Genomic DNA, 21,960 nt, shown 5'->3' with positions numbered 1-21,960 from the left:
AAAATTTCATCACCACATTTGGTCCAAAAGTGTAACCCATTTTCATGCATTCACCCTTGATCTTCAAAATCCTGATCCACATATTGGTTTGCATACTGTGCCAAACTCTATTACCACTTTGATTGTGCCTTTGACTTCACTCTTGTGCTAATCTAAAAAGGGGTAGTTTGAATCTAATAGGTGGAAAAGCTCAAGACTATCATTTGCCACGTCTTCCAACTCACAATCTTGCCATGTCATGCTCTTAGTCATAGATCTACGACTTGGCTACAAAATTAGCAACTGGCGACAAAATCTTATATTTCTCACGATCTTGCCCTGTCATGCTCATACTTGCCATATCATGCTTGCGACTTGGCTACAAAATTAGCAATTGGCTACAAAATCTTATATTTGGCTATAGAACTGTTGTTTTTGTAATTGTAGGATTTAAATTGTTTTTACAAAAGAATGCATGGAAACATAAAAATGATGTACACTTTACGTAGAGTTTTTCTTGTGTTTAATCCTATTAGCTTAGAGCATGATCTCTTATCCAAATGCTAGTAATGGAGTATAGGATAGTGAATATGGCAGGCTTGTAAAATATGGTAGGCAAAATAAGTAGAAAAATAGTGTCAAAAAGAGTTAACAAGTAGTTTTGTGGATTTGTTGTCTATTTTTCTTTTCTTTTCTTGTATTCCGACTTCTTTTGCAGTTATGACTTCTTTTGCAGGGACAAATGAGTTTGGGAGATTTGAACCGATTACATCACGTGTGAGTTTGGAAGATTCTTTTGCAGGGACAAATGAGTTTGGGAGATTTGAACCGATTACATCACGTGTGGTGTGAGTTTGGGAGATTCTTTTGCAGGGACAAATGAGTTTGGGAGATTTGAACCGATTACATCACGTGTGAGTTTGGGAGATTTGAACCGATTACAACACGTGACTTCTTTTGGGTTTGGGAGATTTGAACCGATTACAACACGTGACTTCTTTTGCAGGGACAAATGAGTTTGGGAGAGTTTGGGAGATTTGAACCGATTACATCACGTGTGGTGTGAGTTTGGGAGATTCTTTTGCAGGGACAAATGAGTTTGGGAGATTTGAACCAATTACATCACGTGTGAGCTTGGGAGATTTGAACCGATTACAACACGTGACTTCTTTTGAGTTTGGGAGATTTGAACCGATTACAACACGTGACTTCTTTTGCAGGGACAAATGAGTTTGGGAGATTTGAACCGATTACAACACGTGACTTCTTTTGCAGGGACAAATGAGTTTGGGAGATTTGAACCGATTACATCACGTGTGAGTTTGGGAGATTTGAACCGATTACAACACGTGACTTCTTTTGCAGGGACAAATGAGTTTGGGAGATTTGAACCGATTACATCACGTGTGAGTTTGGGAGATTTGAACCGATTACAACACGTGACTTCTTTTGCAGGGACAAATGAGTTTGGGAGATTTGAACCGATTACATCACGTGTGAGTTTGGGAGATTTGAACCGATTACAACACGTGACTTCTTTTGCAGGGACAAATGAGTTTGGGAGATTTGAACCGATTACATCACGTGTGAGTTTGGGAGATTTGAACCGATTACAACACGTGTTTGATTCCAACTGCTTTTGCAGGGACAAGTGAGTTTGGGAGATTTGAACCTCATACCTCCTCGCACATAACACTTCATTTTCACAACCATCACCAATTGAGCTGCCCCAAAGCGTTGTGGATATATTGTCTATTATGATAAATAAAATAATAAATTTTGTCGTGTATATATATATATATATATGAATTTAACAAAATTTTCAAATTTCATCAAAGTTGTACAATAATTTAAATTCTATATATGGTGGAACTATGGAGTCTCTACTTAGTCAATTCTTACCATAACATACATTCATGGAATATTAAATAACACCTTTGATTTCATTAGATATTGATAAAAACTTTTGAAAATTCTTTATTAAACACACACACTCTCTCACACACACATATATTAATTTTATTTTTTTTATAACCCAAAATATTTATAAACCTCTCCACCCATTATCGCCCATATCTGCAATATCTATAATTTATAAACTACATTTTTCATAATTTTAAAATCTTCTTTATAAATAAACTTAATAAGATATTAGTTAATAAAATGAAACAATATTTTTAAAATTTTAAAATTCAAGATTAATAAAAACTCCATCATGTATAATTTAGTTACAACAAATAAAAATCTTTGACAACAGTTACCAAACTCTAACTAAAATATATTAAAGAAGTTCAATAAAGTTATGAAAAATATCTAAAAACCTTAAATTTAATTCTTCTTGCAGATTCCAACCTGATTGAAAAATCATATTCATAGTTAAGTTGCTTATTGGATGATTCCAAGATGGAATTTCTAGTAGATTTACTAATATGAATTATACCACATATCTTCTATTACCCAAACTTACACATTAATATTTTAGTTATGGTTTTCGATATTCATGTACGCTTTTCAAATTCAAGAGGTTTGCGTTTCATATAAAGTAAATGTATGTTATTCAAGTTTTATTATAAGTAATCCATGGAATCGAATTAAGAGAATTTCAAACTGACCGTTTGTGTTTCACAAGGAAAGAGTGTAATTCAAGTTTTGTATTTTTTTAAGTAATTCACGAAGTGCGTTATTCAAATTTTGTGTATTATTTTTTGGAATAAGTAATTCATGGAATCCAACTGAGACAAGATTCAAGAAGCCTATAATATTGACTCCAAGATTAACTAATATTGCCTCCAAGATTAACTTTTGGAGTGACGCCCTATTAAGTAGTGGCAATAAAGACCTGAAAATTAGCATATGGCCGAAAACAAATCGTTTTTCGCTTTGTTTAACATAAAAGTTTGCTTATAACACGGTTTAAGAACACACGACATTTGTAACCTAATACAATAAGACTTGAAAATTAGCATATGGCCGAAAACAAATTGTTTTTCACTTTTATTAACCTAAAAGTTTGCTTATAACATGGTTTAAGAACACATGACATTTGTAACCTAATGTATTAGGTAGGGTTGAAGTGTCATGTTTTTGGAAAGTTTTTTATTTATTTATTTATTTTATTTAATTTGTCTATAATTGACCAAGATTTATTAAAATCACTGTGAATTTTCATAATCGAAATGTTTTAGGAGTTTTTGATGGTGTTGAATCTATATATGTAATAAAAAAAAAATCTAGTTTAAACAACACAAATGAAGCTTCCGGTCAGAAATCGATTGGAAACTTCATTTTTCCACTAGATTCAGTCAGAAATAGGCCGGAAACTCCAAAATGTTGCACTTAGACTACTCCATAATGTATTCAACTTTGCATATTTTTACTACTATGACAATTTTCTAAAAAAACAACACTTCCGTAGGGATTGCAAATTTATGGTCTGAATGTGAGGAGAAATTCTTCAAAAAATCTGCATATCAGAGTGTTTAAATGGTTTTTTATGGCTGAAATAGATTCAGCAACATCAAGAACTATGGGGCACTCAAAATCCTGAAGCTTCACCGTTATAACCTATATTTTCAAAATTCCAATTGAATTTTCTCAAAATCATGCCAGAATTTTTATAATTACACTAAGCGATTTTTCCTCATACAGCATGAGCCGATGCCATATTAATATACATTCTTTTAATTCCATTTTATTGAATATAAGGGAGGCAAAGATTGAAGGAACTTAGAAATGTTCCTTTAATTCCGTTGATGGTTCAAAGACCATGGAAATCCCACACAAAATCGGGAGGAATTTTAATTCCATTCGATTGTTTAAGGATCTATGGAAAGCCCATACAAAGACGGGAGGAATTAAAAAAAAAGAACCTCAGCTTGAAATTCAAAGAAACATTAACGAATTTACAATATGTTTTTGTGATAGATAAATCATTCATACCAATGCCTATTTATTCAACGACATTTGATTTATCGATACATAGAGCAATCAAATTGCTATGATGAAATCACAGTAATGATGCTAATAGCTTCCTGTTGAATTGAATATGCGGTTGAGTGTTGCAGCCAACCCTACACCTCCTTTTGCAAGCTGAGTCTCGACAATGGGCAATCGAGAGGAGAAATAGTCATCTGCAAAAGAAGGGACTTTGGCATTCATGGCCCAAAAAATTAGAGGAAGTACGATGAAGTGCATGATGTGAAATTGATGAATATACCTTTTAAAACACTGTCTTCATCAGCGTCTTTGTAAGCCCAATTGCAAGCCAGACTGATACTTTCATCAGCATACCTGATACCATCAAGACGAATTCTAAAATCAGATGATCAAAAAATTACCTAAATATATGAAACCATTGATATCAGTTTTCACAGACCATTGCGTGCATGCAGCTATGAGATTGCATCTGGCGATAAAATTCTGTTCTTGTTGTGAATGTGTGCTGATTTATTATGTAACTTTCAGACAACCTTATGTAGTTCTCTCTCTGTGCTTAGTGACAGTTCATTCTCACTTTTTATGGTGAATACACAGTTTTAAAACCTCCATTAGTATTCTTGTGGTTTGATCTCTGAGCTTTGTCAGTTCAAAGTCGAAATTTTATGTTTCTAACTATGTAACTGACAAGGTTCATATATACGGCCAAATATAACAATGTCCATTATACGAGTAATATATTTATATAAGAAATATTCAATGTACAAGAAATATGAGATGATGTAATTAGAAATGAGGTACAGTTGTTTTTTTATGAATGGTCATGTTTTTAGATATATGGTTTTCAGTATACTAATTATTAATTATTTATATTTATAACAAACTTGTTGGAGGGATGTGATTGGAATCAGATGACTGCACCACTTGGTACCCAAAAAAGATAACAAATAACTAACCTACCAATAAACAGTAAATGCCGGGTTGTATATGCTTACCATTGGATAAGATCAATTATTTTCCGACCATGTTTAACTTTGCACCAATGACCCTATATTAGATCTTTAACTTACCCAAGTGTGCCAAGGGATTTATAAATAGTACTATATCACCATCAAAAATACATATCCACATCAAATGGAGCATAATTCATTTTTCTTACCAACACAGCTTGCATTTGTTTGCTAAAAGAAAAACCTATTATTTCCTTTGTTGCAGAGAACTTGCCATAAGTGATTAAAAACATCAGCTCTAACGCATGACAGAGTGTCTAGCTGCCTGTACCATCAGGCATAAATTTGGGCAAAAATATATATGATCTATCTTACAGAGGCTTAATATGATTATAGCTTTTTGGTTTTTCAGAACTGTTAACTTTGTTCCACTGTTGCTTTACAATGAATATTGGCAGCAATCCTAAGAATCAGTGGACCAAGCTCATCAAGAACTTTAAGGTGGCTGGATTGTCAACAGATACCATAAAAGTAATATTACAAATCAAGCAATTACAGATACACTTTCGAAATTTTTGACACTTACGGTTTGGGGCAAGCAAGTACATCCGTGCTGCAATTCTCCCAGGTAGGTACTTCATCAGACCAGTTGCCCTGTTTTTGAAATTAGACATAAATTTTATCCTTGATGACATTCACAATCTATAGGTGTAAACTACGACGTTTTTACTATTGCAAGAGCAAAAATTTCCAAAGGCTATTTATGACAAGAAAATAAATGAATAATCTACCAGTTAAGTACATTTTTCAAATGAGAAAGAGTGGGACACATACGGTAACATTTTTCTGAATCGCTGCTATCATTTCCTCAAGGTCATTATCATAATAATCTTTCATGGCTGTCTCAATGATCAGACTATCCCATACCTGTTGACAGTTATAAAGGCACAAGATCAACTAAATCAAAATGTAACTCGAGGTCAATTACATTTTGAAGATGAACACATTTTTTCACCGGTTGCCGTAATTATCCTGACATCATAAATAGTTGACCGTTAAAGGAAAATATTCTTTGACACAATGTTCAAGAAACACATTTGCTCTTGTTACATTTTCCAATCACCGGAAGTATTATTTGAGCATGACACTGATATTGTTTTAAACTATGCTGGGAATAGGCCAACTCAGCAGTCCCAACCATAAGTTTCCTGCTACTTGTATTTAAATGTTCAGACTCAGTAATGTTATTAGCAAAGGAAATCATTTTTTTAAGATACATCACAGGCTGAATTTTATAGCTAGCAAGAGAATTTTTCTTGACTGGTAAAAATAAGCAAAAATCAGCACAGCCCACCAGTTATATAAAGTAGATCTTGTCACGCATTAAACCTTCAATACAAACTTATTCATTGCGGGTAATAGTAAAACGATAAATTTGAAGGAAAACATAGTAGAATCTAAAGCAAAATGAAGGGAAATGCCAACAACAATAAAGTGGCATTAGGAACCTGAGGGACAATATAAATATACTGCTTAGTTTACTGTAACCACACATCAAAATTTTCGAAAATGAAACCTAATGGAGGCGAGGTAGAGAAAAAGGGCACACTTAATATGCAACCTAATGGATATGCACGAGACTGAGGTCCCTTAATGAACATCTAAGTTCTCTTTCTCCTTGTGCGTCTCAAGGTTTTAGGGCTTTTGTAGAGTTGTATGCAACAGTGTTGTGATTCCTATGCGGCAAAACATAAGACTTTAGAAGTTGGCAATGGCCATTCATACAGAATGCAGAATTCCAACTAGATCTGCATATATGCTCCAATGACTTTGACTGCAAACTATTATGATAAAGTGTCCAGGGGGCAACAGATTACACATTTGCAAGGAGATCATAACCCTATAAAAACACGAGTAGGGAGTTGACGAGCAATAAAATAAGCATGTCCTTAAAGAATGACGACTCCTGTTTAGGCTATCTCTGCGGATTTTGGGAAGAGGAAAGTGGCCGAAGAAGCTACATGCTATGTGCTTCTACATCACTCCTGAAATTGAATGATGAGATTCAATGATTCCAGCAAACACCCTGTTTCATTCTCCCACCATTATTCTTGCCATCTTTCTTTTTTACTATATTTGTTCCATATTTGCTCACTATTGAGAATCAATGTTACTTGGGAGCGGGAGCGGAAGCGGGGAGCAGGAGCGGAAGCGGGAGCGGGAGCGACCATTTTCAGAAGCTCCCGGTTTGGGAGCGAATCCCGGAGCGATTTTTTAAAAATATATATATTTTTTATATTTTTGATACATATATGTCAACAAAAACATGTAAAATGATGAATTAGATATAAAAAACATAAAAAAGCATAGATTGAACCATATAACAACAATCATCTAGAAGTTATAATCTTCATCAACCACGTCCGCAAGTTAGTAACATAGTAACATACAACATATTGAGTCTCATGATTCATCAATCTTAAAGTTTCAAGCTTTCAAAATTCAATATATAACATTTATCATCATTGATCACCAAAGTTGTACTTGTAAGCTAAGTGTAACCATTACAACAAATAATATCTAACATGAAATGAAATGTTATAAAATGAAACGAAATGAAACAACTTTCAACTTTCATGAAGCATCATATTCATAATTCATTACTAATGAGTTATAATTGCCAACTTCAAACTTAAATTGTCATATATTGTTTAAAAAAATATCATAATAAATATGAAAGAGTCAATAGTTATAAAAGCTACTAGAAACTAGAGAAGAGAAGTAAATCTATTATCTATTTCTTATGCTTGGGCCTCTTGCCACCACGAGAAATGTCTAATTTTTTAGTCTTGTTGCAAAATCAGGATCTTTGTCATTAATATCACCCTCCAAGCATTAATATCCAGAGGTATCTTTGTCATTACCTTTGTATCTGTATAGGGATCTTTGTCATTAATATCACCCTCTAAGCATTAACATAAGATAGAAAAAGCATAGCATGTCAAGTCAAGATTTTCTTTGAGTGATGCGTACATTTTTAGAAGGGTCATGATAGAGGAGTTCGACAACCAATGTCACTAAAATCAAGGTACATAGAGGGATTGGTACTCTTGATTAAATATGAGTTCCATACCCTAATACATGACAAAATTCAATGGAAACATTGCAATCCCCCAATCCTGAAATCCTGAAAAACTGATAAGTCTGCTGGATTTTGAATGAAATCTAAAATTCTACTTTCTCCATATGAAATCCAATGAGGACGAAACCACTCTCAAACATCCTGAGTCATTTCATGGTAATGTTAAAAATTTAAGTAAAAGGATGAAAATGAAAATTAAAGAAAATGTCACTTTTACTTTAAGAATTTAACATTACCATGAATAACATATCAATAGTAGGGCCTAGACTTGATCATTAAGTTGCCCCACTCAAAAACTATTTGTTTCTTTCAAAAAAAATTGCATTTCGAACATTACTACAAAAAAAAAAAATGCAAAAAACGCAAAACGCTCCCGAAAACGCTCCCGAAAAGTCAGGGAGCGAAATTTTTTTTAGGGAGCGCGCTCCCGAAATCGGGAGCGCGCTCCTGACCCGCTCCCGCCCGGAGCGCGGATCGGGAGCGGGAGCGAGAGGGGGGGGGGCGCTCCCCCGCAACACAGTTGAGAATACAATTAATTGAGGGGTTTTTGTAGTGCACCATATTAGACATCATTTTCGGGATTAACTAAGTAGAGTAAGTCATTAAACTATGACCATATTCATGAGAATTAATCTCAACTGACCAAATTTCTTATGATTTTGAATAGTTCACATAATACTCATTACATTAAATGATGCTCACAAGGGTAAAAATGTAGAAGTACAATTGATACTAGTGAAACAAATTGCATAGCATCAATCATCACCTCTGAAGCTTGCACCTGATACTCTGGATTTTCAGGTGTTCATTATGGTTTGTAGGACTCCTGTTGGAATCCTTTTGCTCTTTGTCCTTGGGCTTTCTTTCAAGCTCAGGCTCACTCTAGGTTGGGAGACTTGAATTCGCTGGGGCATACTCTGGTAGAATGTGGTTTAGATTTTTGTGTGCTCAGTCTTACTTCGACTTCTCCTTTGTTTGTTTGTGTGCCCTTCTTGAGTCTGTTATGGATCATCAAGAAGTAATGCAAGTTGTTCAGGTGCACAAGGATTAATCAAGGATAACAAGGATGCCCTTGGCAAAATTACAGTGAAAATTCAGAATCATGATCACCAAATCACTTCACAGAATGAATATATTATGGGGATCCTAGCCTATTTGAATCAGAAGGTTGCACAGTTGGAAGCCGAAAATAACTTTCGATGAAACGCAGCAAAGTCAGGATGCAATTTCAAGTGCTTCTAACCACACGAATTCAGACTCAAAATAGCATGGTTTGATCAAGGAAGAAGACACTATTCAACCACTCTTTAAAGCCATGTAAATAGGGGATTTGGAACCAGTGCACTCTGCACAAGGCACAAGGAATGAAAGGAGGTGGCAGCTGTAACATCTTTTAGCATTTTTTTGTATTTCAAGGTTTTACTGATACTAGGAAGTTCTTATAAAATGTTGGAAATGTTTTTTTAGCCGTCTTTTGTAAAATGGGACTTTTGGACAAGGAATATGATGCTGTCTATCTGAAACTTTCAAGAACAGTGTACTTATGCTATTTAGCTCTGCTACAACATCTTTTTTAATTAACATAAAAAGTTTCTCCGTTTCGACCTCGATGAAAAATAAACCAAAAACAAAACGTAATTGCCCGAGTGAAAACGAACATGGTTTGCAAGGGATTCTTTTTATAAACATAAAGGCAAGAATTCATTCTTTTTATAAACGTAAATGTAAGAATTAGTAGACGCGGTCTATAGATTATTAAGGAACAATGGTTTCTGTGGGGAACCTGTTATTAGTTCAATGATTGAACTTATTTATATAAGAAGAATGATTCCAAATATGTAAGTGGACAATGAATTCCTCTACATATTAGTAGTACAATGAATTCCACTACTAACCAAACCATTAATTCCTCTACACTAGAATGTATTTACTCTTGGACAAGAAATTTAGTTTTACCGTTACTGCAGCAATCTCTTTCAAACTCTAGACAGTAATTTATCTAGGTAAGAAGACTCTGTATTTAGAATTAGAAGGGTAGGAATATAGAAGCTATTCATCAGTGATACTTCAGTAAAGGTTGATGAGCAACTAGAAAGAAGTCTGAGCATTGTGAAGAAAATAGACACACAGTGGAAGGTTAAAGCAATATAATGGCACTCTGGCAATGGCAAGGAGTTGAAATTTATGTGGCACAGGATGCATAAATGCCAAGTAAAAAGTATATCTTATTTATTGCAAGCACCATCTATGTGTATGCTTCTGGCTGAAAGGATTCCACCACTACATATTAATTGGTAAACTCTTTGTTTGAAATCAATAGTTTTTGTGCATTTTATAGAGTCTAGACAGGACCCTTGATTTCGGCCAACCATATTCTAGTTTCATGAGTAACAATTTGTACCTAATTGGCAGACTAATCATTTGAAAAATCATGGATAGCCAGTGTGGATGTGAAAAACATGGTGAATGTACAAGTTTAGGGTAGTGTTTTTCTGTTAAGTCACAGAAAAATGGTTTTGCATGCAAGACAATTTATACTTTTGGGTTGCAAATTTTTCAGTAGTTCACCAATGGGCCAAATGTTATAACCTTATTTGACACTCTTAGGATGGAGGAGAAACCCTAATCCAACTTGCCTTAGTTGGAAGGCTGAGATACCCTTCTCTAAACCCTGGGGGAGCTATATTCAGTGCTTCATTGCTCCAACTTAATTGCAAGATAGCCACACATCGCTCTACAGCAGTGTGCAAAGAAGATTAAGCCCCCTCCATCGCTCCAGATGCTCCACAACAGAGCAATGAAAGGTCAATCTTCTAGAAAAAACTGTTTTCAAGGTGATCAATTCGACCTGCAGGGTGATGACTTGTAAAGGGTCTAATAATTGGTGCCTTAAACTAACTTCTCTTGGCTCTAGGTGTCCAAATATGTCCTCCCATATCCTTGAGAAGCCTATAAGAGAATTAGATTCCTAGATTAGAAGGGGAGACAAAAAAGAGATATTGCAGGTAGATGTTGGTAATATTCTCAGGGGAAGCCTCTTTGCATGTCCAAGTGAGCCTGACTTTGAACTATCAGCCAAAGAGGGGTCAAGATCAAGGTGTCGGAAGGAAGTGTTTGCATCCAAGGTAAAGTGCTATAAGCATTCTATTTTCTTCAATGTGAATTTCAGTATATTTCCTTCAATTCTTATGATCATTTAAATGCATTTGGTTGGATTTGGATTTACTTGGAAAGTCTAACATCAGATCTAGTAAATACGCTAATGGATGCCTGGTAGGAGAGCAGATTTGGGTTCTTTGTTTGTGGTGTGTGCAGGATGCACGTGAAGGCAGCTAGGACAAGATTTCTAGAAGCTGGAGCAAGATTCCCAGCAGCTACGTCAGCAAGGATCTATATCAGCCTTCAAAGGTAAAGGTATGCAAGCCACTTTCCCGGCCTCTCAACCTATCAATGGCTAAAAGAATCTAGATCTAGGGAAAATATTGAATGGTTCACCCGTCTCTCTGTATAGATCTTGGGAAGATCTGGTAAGTGTAAACTCTTAGCCACTGGTAGTTAAAATCTGGTAAACACCAAATCGGCTATATGGGCTAAAAGTTTTTAGGAGTCTAACCAATGTTTAAAGTTGCCGAAGGAAAAGCGCTAAATGGAAGAATATTTAATATGAATATATGACATAAACATGGGTAAGAAAAGACCGCATTTTTATGAAATGATGCAAGACACAAAATGGACAAGGCAGTTTATTGAATTATTTTCATTATAAAGTCTACAGTCGATCTTCTAAGACCATTTACTTGCTTTGTGAATTCCCTCAATCAATGATGTGCTTCTAAGAGTGGATGAAAAAAAGCACCGTAATTCTTAATCAAGCAGAAATTGTATTTACTTACATGATGCAAATTGCTCTGTTGCCCATACCAGTGTAATTTTATTGTATTTCCACCTTCATCTGTAGTGAAACCCACATGTAAAGGCTGCATTTTTCATTCATCGGTATCAATGAATAAGTTTCCAATACCGCCAAGACCTTTTCAAGTAATAACAAAATGAGAAAAAAACAAGTTTCTCCTTATACATATCAATTTATCTTTCCTGAATTTTCACGCAGCGACCACATGTATATAATTTTTTTATATGGAAAATTTATAGATAAACAGTATAGGACCTGATGGATATCTCCCATAAAATGAGAGAGGAACAATAAAGCTTCTGTTAAATTATCTGCAAGTTATATCACTGTGCATTAGCATCCATTTGCAAAATAAGACAGCATTTAAATATAATTTATAATGAAAGAAAAATAGTAAGGAACACAATACAGATAGAAAACTCATTGTAACAGGATGGCAATTGAAAAAAATCATACAATTTACACCAGTGGCTCTGCCACCATAATTTCCAAGCTCAGAAGTGTAATTTTTTATGGCACCATCAACACACATGCCTTCTTTTCCTTCGGCATTATGGCAGTCCCCTGTTTGCAAACAAACAGAAAATCCAAAATGCTCTGATAAGGCTGCTTTAATTCAAGGATACCCATCTTATGAGGGAAACTTCACATACTAACAAATATAAGGCTTAAGTACAAGATCAATGAGCAATATGAGACTATTTGACGAAAAATAGAGGCAAAATCCCAAATTAAAATAGCTAAATGTGAGAATGGTGTGTGTCCCGGACAATGGAACTTACTAGAATAGATATAGGTACACTTGTTATCTGGCGTGTCAATGAAATGCAATGGACGTGACCAGCCATATCTGAACCGCACTTGATCAGCCCATGAACAAAGAGAAGCAAGATCACCTTTTGCATAGTCAGGGAGCAGTTCATTCACTGCCGCTGATGCTTCTTCAGTAAGAAGTGGCTGTACTTGTTCATAAAACAGCAATTGTAAGAAACAGATACCAACCAATTTATAAAACATGACAACAAATAAACAAACGGATTATATATATATATATATATATGCTGCAATTCCTCAGGTTCGCGGAGCTAACGAAGGACCTTTTCAAGGCCTTAGATGCTTAGGAAACTTCTGAAAAAGCCGATGCGGTGAAGATGGTCAATTGACAGCTTACCAAGAAAGAGGATATTGAGGAGGAATCGTCCATCAGAGAATGGTTTTCCAGTCTCAGGCCCTCATGAAGCGATGTAGGGTGACCATATAAAGTTGTCTAAGAGACTTTTTGAGGTAGAGGAAAGAATGTTCGAGTAATTGTTGAACCTGGATAAATTGGCATTCCTCTTTGAAGAGGAGAAGAGAATACAACTGGCAGTTGCTCTCATGGAAACGGTCCAGGATAGGTGGACGAGATTGAATGGTTTTTAATGCAAATTCTATAAAATCACATGAGACTTTGTTGGATCAGATTTGCTTCAGGTATATAAGAAATTATTAAAAGCAATCATTACAAATGTATATAAATAAAAGAAAATCAACTGCATGTCTAAGTTTGGAGACCCTGATTTAGTATGAACTGAAGATTGGTTATTCTTATTAAATGTCTCTTATAGCGTCCTGACCAGAGCTTTAGGCATGAGTAACCTGCATTTCTTGCTTAAGATCATTGCGTAGAGCCAATGGGCTTCATAAGAGGGCAATTCATTTTGAATAGTGTTATAACAATGTGGGCAAGAGGTCTCATCCTCCACATCACCTTATTAAGATTGAATTTGTAACAGTCTACGAATGAGATAATTGGTACTTAATTCTATGCATGCTAAAGGCTTTGGGTTTTGGACAACATTTTTTTAAGAGCAATGGAGACTTTCTTGTTATAGATTTCACCCTACTTATCGATTAACAATGGTAAGTCGATGGATGTGAAGCTTTTGGTAAATTCAACAAGGTTGGCCACCTGCCTTAGCTATTTATGTGATGGTGGTGAAGGCCTTTGGCTATTTCATTTTCCAACCAGTGAATTAGGGTTTTATTAAACACATTATTTTTCTAAAACAAAGAATTAGGTTACTGATAATTAATGAATTGGTATTATTGCTCCAAAATTTAGCAAGTCTTGTGAGAGGAATTCACAAGGCAAGAACTAGACTAAGGGACAACAGTATGAGGTGTGGCCCATTGTCACCATAGCCACTACTTCTTGTTCTTTTGTGGGCTTTCACCACTAGGGAGGCTTCACTTTAGTAGGTTACCTAAATGATCGATCAAGTACCGAGAACAATGTGACAAAATAGGCTTGAGGAAGAATGACTCCACCTCAGAACGGGGCTCAGCTAGCACAAAACTACAATGCTCATCCTCTAGTAGACCTAGCTAGAGCACAACGTGACCTAGGGCTTGAGAAATAGCAAGGTAAATGGATCAATCTAGGATCACAAGGTCAAGAAAAGGCTTTCAAATAATGTATACCTTCAACCTATTGAACAAGAAACCTTCAATAAGCCCAAGTTGAAGCCTAGGGCAAACTAGGGCTTTTTAAGGACAAAATCTACCTAGAGAAAAATATTTTATCCCTAATATGGATGATTAGCCACTAAAAGGAGTTGAGCTTGAGGCAATCACCTTCCCTTCAAGTGTTGAATCTTCCCAAGGGTCAACGACTTCAAACCTAGTTGAGATTTGTGTGCTAACCCTAGTTAGCAGCTTATCCTTGAAGGGTCTCAAAATTATACTTCCGATGAGAAGAAGAGATTTTACTGTAAGTTTTGGGGATGACCAAGAAAGTGACCATGGCCAGTGCCTTATCCTTACGTGATGGAGTCTATGGAAGTGAAAATTTTGCTAAATCTTCGCACGGAGTAAGAGAATAGTGAACCCCTATATTTCAAAACCCTAGCTACCACTTTTGTGAGGGAGCATCAACAAAGTCAATTGGGAGAGCTAGTTGAAAGATTCACCAATGGGATTGCCATTCACATTCTATAAGTGAGTAATGCATTCAATACTATTATCTAGAATTCCAAAGAATGATTTTCAACAATAACTAGCACAATAGAAACCCTAGATAATTAGCCATTCTATACATTAGACACAAAAATGCAAAGATTTATCAAATCCAAGGTACACTTACAAGAAATAATGCATGAACAAGTCTTTATTGCTCCAAAATGACATTTCCAAAACCAAAGAAGTAGATCCAATAACAAAATACAACATAGATTCACATCTCCACAAGATACAAACTAGGCTGAAACTCTCTAAGAGGGCTGAAAATGCCACAAGTGATGATGAACAATGAGATTGACCTATCCTCTATTTATACGAGGATTAGGTCATCCAATTTTAATTTACAAAGCCCCTAATAACAAGTTAGATTGTTAAATGTGCTTAGGTTACAAGCCAACCCATTAGCTTTATCAAAATAGGCCTAAATTTGCCCACACATGTGAGTCGTAGCCTCCAAAATGTTGACATTATCCAATATAAGTACTCCAAATGCCATATCCAAGGGTGATGAGGTGTCAAGAAGGTGCATATGCTTGTAAAGTCAAAGATTTGAGGGTTTACGCTCAAATTCACCTCAATACCTCTTGTGGGGTCCCAAGATCCATTTGGGGTGTCATAAAGTGGTCATCATGGTTCTCCATTTGTCAAACAATGCCTCATTCTCTCAAGAGTTAGGGATTTCTCTAGTGCAACAAGCCCTCCCTAGCCTCTCAGTGTGAGACCATCCTCATCTGGTCTCTAAATTAGCTCTTGCCCATCAAGTTTTGTCAAGGCTAGACTGGGGCAATGTTGGGTCCTGTGGTGTCATCCTGAACAATCCTTAAATCTCGGTCAAAGTCAACCAACATCTTGGGTCCTAAAGGTGCTCTGGGACATGTGTCATTTGATAGTGATACTAGGAGGCTCTAGACGCTCAAGGCTTCACTTGTTTGGGCCAATGTACTCCTTTGAAGGCCTTGGGTACCTATGGAGTAGGTACCAAAGGCTTGGACTGTTGAACCACCTCACAAGAACAACATGGATTCTAGTGAAAACAACCAATCATTAGGGACCAAGATCAATAATGCATCTAAGTGAACAAAACTTGAATGTTAAGGTCAATTTAATTCTTCAAATAAGGATCCGTTTTCAAAATCAGGGCCATGATCTCGCAAAGGTGTTTTCTCCCTAGTTAGGAGTGGCTAAAGGTTAACCCTATTAGGTGCTTCCAGCCCCCATGGGGAAATAACAATTCTCAGGTCCACCCTTCAATTGATAGGTGTTAGTGAATAATGTGGAAAATGGAGGGGAGAAGACTTCATAGCCAAGTGCCATGGTCAAAGAGACCGACTGATGGGGGTGTCCACATCCTGAGTGTATATATGTGAAGAGGGAGCATACGTTGATGCATGAATTACGGTCTTGGCCTTGGTTTTTCCACCCCTTTTGTGCGCATTTTACTTCTTCTTGATTATTCCTTATATTACCACTTATAGCTCAAGGGTTAGAGCTTGCTTTGTATGATGTAGTAGTTTGATTACCCCTTTAATTATCACTCATTGGGTTTAGGACATGCAAGTGTTCCTTCTTTGATGTAATGGAGCATCATGTGCTCATGAACTGGGTAATGACCATATCAGATAGGTAGAGACTAGAGTTCATGCTAGATTTTTTCCCATGTCCTGACCATCTTTTGCATTTTAATTTTAATTTATTTTTTCTGTTGTGGCCATGATATGCTTTTTCCTTTTCTTTTAGTTGCATCAACCTCCCAAGGCAAAGTTTTCGGGCCCTACTCAAGATATGTGAACACATGAATGCCAAATCCCCAAGAACCAATGACAAATTGTACCCGAAGAATGGAGGGGAGAAGACTTCATACCCAAGTGTCATGGTCAAAGAGACCGACTGATCGGGTGTCCACATCCTGAGTGTATATATGTGAGGAGGGAGCATACGTTACCATCTTGGCCTTGGTTTTTCCACCCCTTTTGTGCCCCTTTTACTTCTTCTTGATTATTCCTTATATTACTGCTTATAGCTCAAGGGTTAGAGCTTGCTTTGTATGATGTAGTAGTTTGATTACCCCTTTAATTATCACTCATTGGGTTTAGGACATGCAAGTGTTCCTTCTTTGATGTAATGGAGCATCATGTGCTCATGAACTGGGTAATGACCATATGAGATAAGTAGAGACTAGAGTTCATGCTAGGCTTTTCCCCATGTGCTAATTCTTATGTCTTGACCATCTTTTGCATTTTAATTTTAATTTATTTGTTTTGTTGTGGCCATGATATGCTTTTTCCTTTTCTTTTAGTTGCATCAACCTCCCAAGGCAAAGTTTTCAGGCCCTACTCAAGATATGTGAACATATGAATGCCAAATCCCCAAGAACCAATGACAAATTGTACCCGAAGAATGGAGATGAAACATAGGGCTTGTAATGTAGGACTGACGGTGTTAAGCATGGAATAAGGAAGATGGAACACTCTATCTTAGTCATGTTTCCTAGGTAGTGCCTCTCCTATAACCGAACGGGCCTTAAGGGAGATCCCACTAGACTAGGGTAAAAGATTAACCCCCTTAGTGAGGTGAGAGAACAAAAATAGAAGGTTTGTCAAACTTTCGATGCACCCCATAATCCATACTAAATGCCCAAAAACAAACTAGTATAAGTAATTGTCAAATTGATTGCAAAATAATCAAAATACCTTTTGAATGACAACCCTTCTGTGTGAAGCACATCAGCGTCCAAGTGTTAATATCACATGGGTGAGAAGCACATGGCTGATGTAAATGGCAGAGGCACATGGCATAATCATCATCTAATGATGACTCACAAGGGCTATTGGTTGTCAAATATAGGAGGAAAAATTCTAACCTATTTTAGTGAATAGCAAACACTTTATAGAAAATTCATTTCCCACCATTCTTAAAGGCCAAAAGTCCATAAAAAATGCTACTAAGTATATCTAAATATTTTGTAACACTTCAAAATCCAAAATCTAAATCTAACGAGGAAAAAACATTTTTATAGATAAAATTTAAAACCTTTAGAATTTAGAACTTGCCTGCTAGGATTACTTATCATTGTTTCTCCCAAATCCACCCTATCAAAGTACTTCTAACGTGAGTTTACATAGATCATTCCATAAAGATTCACACGATGAGCTTATGAGTTTAAAGGAGGAAAGAAAAGGCAGGACATTTGGACTGAAGACATTTAAAACCTATCCCTGAACATAAAAGATAATTCTTTTAAGATAGAAGAGGCCGGCTGAACCGGGTTGAGATAGATAACTCCTCTCGCTCTGGGTTGTGATAACCTGACCTGACTGAGCAGGACAGGTGGATTGGTCCTAATTGTGTATATAGCCTACAAGGATACAGTGCTCAATATACATAAATTGGTAGACTTGTCCTAGTTGTGTATATATAGCATACAAACCTACAGTGCTCAATATACATAAATTCTTTTGAAAAAAAATTGTGTTTCAAGTCCATATGCGCTCCGTGGATTTATGAGTTCACCTTGCAGCATTCAGGCGATTATGAAGTATTTATATGCACATTTAATGAAGTCGTTTATAGAGGTAGTGATTTTTTTATTAACATTAAAATTAATTAATTGTAAAATGGATGCACTTAGTTACTCTGCATTTTTTTTCCTTTATGAAAACCGAGTGAAAATTATTATTATAATAATAAATTATTTTAAGATTGTTATGTGTCGCATCAAATTGGTATAAAAGACTTGTTTGTAGGATAAAGAATTCACTGCGGCAAAGCCGATGTGACGGTTAAAATTTACAAATATGCATATATTGTATTCCTTCCGGATTTGCATACGTGTTTTTATCGGAAAACATAAAGAAATTTAAAAATACATTTTTTTTTTCAAAAATTTTAATCATAAAAATGTTAAAATAATTTTTTTATGGTAAAAATAAATTCAGCATTATCAAAAATATATAACACTTAAAATCTTAAAACTTTGATATTTATAATCTAAATTTCTCAAAATTTCTACTGAATATTTATCAAAATCTTAGCAGTTCACTGAAAAGGTATGCTCATACATTTATATTTATTGTGTAAGTTTTGGAGTTTTTAATTAAAATTGGAGAATTTTTTTTTCTAAATCTTGATTTTTATTATTTAAAATGGTTTTTTTTACTGTACATATGATTCAGCACTTTAAAAAATCCAGTAAAACATAGAAAATATACTTAAAAATCTTTCAAAACTTATAACAGATAAACTAGGGCAGTTGATAAACCAGTGGTTGATCGATTTGCACTGAACAGATTGAACAGATTTAACTTATTCACGTTATATCAATTTGCAATCTAGGTCGGTTTTTTTCTCTGCAAAAAAAAATTCAATTTGCACAGACCAGAATCAAGTCTAAAGACTGAGATCATTGAGATCTTAGAGGTTCAAATTCAATAAAAACTTTTTAGATTAAGAATGTTGTACTTTGGTAATATTAACTTGAAGATAAACCACTTCAAAACTTAGATATATAACTATCCTGAATGCCATGGATCCCAAAAGCTATTTGAAAGATTGACAAATTATCTGGAACTAAGTCAAATTTGTTCAAATCTACAAGAGAGTACAAACGAGAGAGTACAAGCGAAAAATTACTCTAATTCTTCAGCGATATTATCCTCTAGTCAATCTGCAGCAACAAGCAATGTGAGGAAAACCTCACCTGAGCTATCTTGCAAGTCGCATAATGCCCTTCTATTCCCCAAGACTCCGAAGCAGGGACCATGCCCAAATAAATCATCACGCTTGCAAGCAACACAGAGCTCAAATTACGACCGTAATTCCTCATTTCTTTTTTCGTGTTTCAGTAACAAATGGCAGTATGCAAATGTTACGAGTAGTTCAGACGCCGAAGCAGAGAGACCCTGGCCCGTGGAGATTACTTCGAATGCCCGTAGCCTCTGTAATTTGAGAAGAGAATAATCGAATAGAATATAATGGATGCTCTGTTCCCGCAAAAGCGGCGGGAACGTCTCAAAAAATTGGGAACATTTTTCTTCACTCTAAACTAGGCTCCTGCAAAGTTGATAGTAACACCATATTATAATCCAACCAATTAGGATGAAAGGATTCACAATGCAGATACTTGGAAGCCCACTTTCAGTTTCTGCATCATTCTTTATGTACTGGTTTGGTTTAAATGCTTGTCCATTCAAATCTCACTTTTCAAAATTTTCAAAGTTGCTTTTGACTTAAGACATTGGAAACGGCCGAATTTGTTTCACATTCACACTGGTGTAATTGTGTTTGTTGGCGTATGGATTCGAATTTGATGACAGCAACACGGAGAAATAGCTAACTTATGAGGTCTTGTTCAAACTACAAGTGAGCTGATTTTTATCAGAGTTGGAAAAAATAAATGTGAACTGATTTTTATCAGTGTTGAAACCATTGGTATCAGTGTTGGGAAAATAAAAGTAAACTGATTTCTATCAGTGCCGAAACTATTGGTATTAATTAAAAATTTGGTATTGGTCGAAAAAATGGGGAAGAGTCCAGAAAACAATTTTTTTTTGGGGTAATATTGGTGAAAAAACGGTAAAGTGCAGCCTATATTAAAAAATATAAAATATTTTTTGTTTTCAAAAACAGGACAATTAAGAAAAATCCGTAAAAAAAATTAGAAAAAATCGTGATTTTTTTAGCGAAAAAACTCCTAAATTCGCAATTTCTCAAGACGTTGCCGAAAAAAATCAGTGATTTTATCAACATTGATTTTTATTTTAGTGTTTTGTTTTTTTAATGATAGTTGAAGGTAAATGAGAAAGCATTTTTACAAAGTCAGAGTATTGTAATTAATTTGGATCTTTTAAAATTTTAAAAAGCTATTTACTATTTTTTTAAATTAAATATTAATTTTTGAATTTTAAATGGTTATGATTCGTGGAAGACTTATTTTATGTGGTTTAAAATTAATTTGTCATAATTAGAAATTGTAAAAAAAAAAAAATTAATTATCAGATTTTTTTTATAAATTAATTAAAAAAATTAAATATATGGATTTTTCATTTTTTAGTAACAGTGTCCTCATAAATTATATATATATATATATATATATATATATATTTTCTTTCATTATCATACTTACAAAGGAGTAGTCTTTAAATGCTACTTTTTGGAATTTTTGGCTTATGCTCATTTGTGTTGTTCAAACTGTTTTTTCGACTGCGTATATGGGTTCGTTACCCTCAAAAATCCTTGGGGCCCTTGGATTGTGAAGAATTTACTTGTCAAACTTGAAGGATTCTAGACAAATTAGATTGAAAAACAAACCAAAAAACTTTATAAAATGTCTCATTTAAAAACTACTCTATTTTTAATAATAAATATTTATTAAGCTATAATCATTCTTTGCTTGCTTTCTTTCTCATAACAATGGTTTTTTTTTTTTTTTAATATATATAATTTTGTTTTCCATATTTTTGCATTAATATATTTTGTTAATCATATTATTTTTTGATAGTTTAATTATTTAATTATTGCCCACCATTTTTTCATAAAACTATGTTATCATGTACCAATAGATTATTAGTAATTTGATTCCCCCTCCACCAAGGTTGTTGTGCTTAAATCATGCATTTAATATAACCAAGTTATATGATCACATTCACTCCATAAGGGTTCTCTACTTTTTGCATAAGGGACGGGTACTAAGCAACAAAGTTGCATATTACAATTGTTTTCCCATTTTATTTTAGTATTAATATTGTTCTTTGATTGAATATCATGTTTTAGGTGTTTTAATATTTAGTCCGACTTGGTTTATGTGATGTTTTTTATTGTAATATTTGAAAATTTGAAACTTTGAGCCATATGATATTATGAATCATATTATATTGATGGGTAGTATGAGTTCCTAGTAAAATACATAAGGTGTAATGTCCCATTTTTAGTTTCCTCTATAGTACAACGAAGATGGATTTCCACGGCATGTGATGGTCAGCCCACAAGAGTGAGATTACATCATCAGATGCCCCAGAGGGGTTTTATGGGATCCAACAATGTTC

General features: G+C 34.9%; 1 protein-coding gene across 2 annotated transcripts; it reads right to left on the bottom strand.

Moving 5' to 3' along the window:
* Positions 1-3,691: 3,691 nt before the first annotated feature.
* LOC149210277 (endonuclease 2-like) lies at positions 3,692-20,064 on the bottom strand. 2 transcript variants are annotated; one of them, XM_089394393.1, is made up of 9 exons: positions 19,617-20,062; positions 12,703-12,877; positions 12,377-12,484; positions 12,176-12,231; positions 11,901-11,984; positions 5,700-5,792; positions 5,452-5,519; positions 4,196-4,269; positions 3,692-4,109 (listed from the first exon to the last, which is right to left on the bottom strand). In XM_089394393.1, the coding sequence occupies exons 1-9, from the start codon at positions 19,740-19,742 to the stop codon at positions 4,000-4,002; spliced, it is 894 nt and encodes a 297-aa protein (XP_089250519.1). In that variant the 5' UTR covers positions 19,743-20,062; the 3' UTR covers positions 3,692-3,999. The 2 variants fall into 2 exon arrangements, with proteins under 2 accessions (XP_089250519.1, XP_089250520.1); XM_089394394.1 differs by lacking the exon at positions 12,377-12,484 and having other exon boundaries at positions 19,617-20,064.
* Positions 20,065-21,960: the final 1,896 nt, after the last annotated feature.

This window comes from Pinus tabuliformis, chromosome 1_2 (genome assembly GCF_031772625.1).
Source record: "Pinus tabuliformis cultivar Carrire ecotype Pingquan chromosome 1_2, CPIR1, whole genome shotgun sequence".
Taxonomy (NCBI): domain Eukaryota; kingdom Viridiplantae; phylum Streptophyta; class Pinopsida; order Pinales; family Pinaceae; genus Pinus; species Pinus tabuliformis.
Note: the sequence above shows the minus strand (reverse complement) of the source record. Positions and strands in the feature narration are given on the sequence as shown.

Coding starts and splice junctions, on each gene's coding strand:
- LOC149210277 (XM_089394393.1), bottom strand. CDS start 19,742: ATGAGGAATTACGGTCGTAATTTGAGCTCTGTGTTGCTTGCAAGCGTG. Junction 11,985..12,175: donor TTATGGGAGATATCCATCAG/GTCCTATACTGT, acceptor TGAAAAATGCAG/CCTTTACATGTGGGTTTCAC. Junction 5,520..5,699: donor CGATTCAGAAAAATGTTACC/GTATGTGTCCCA, acceptor TTTCAAAAACAG/GGCAACTGGTCTGATGAAGT.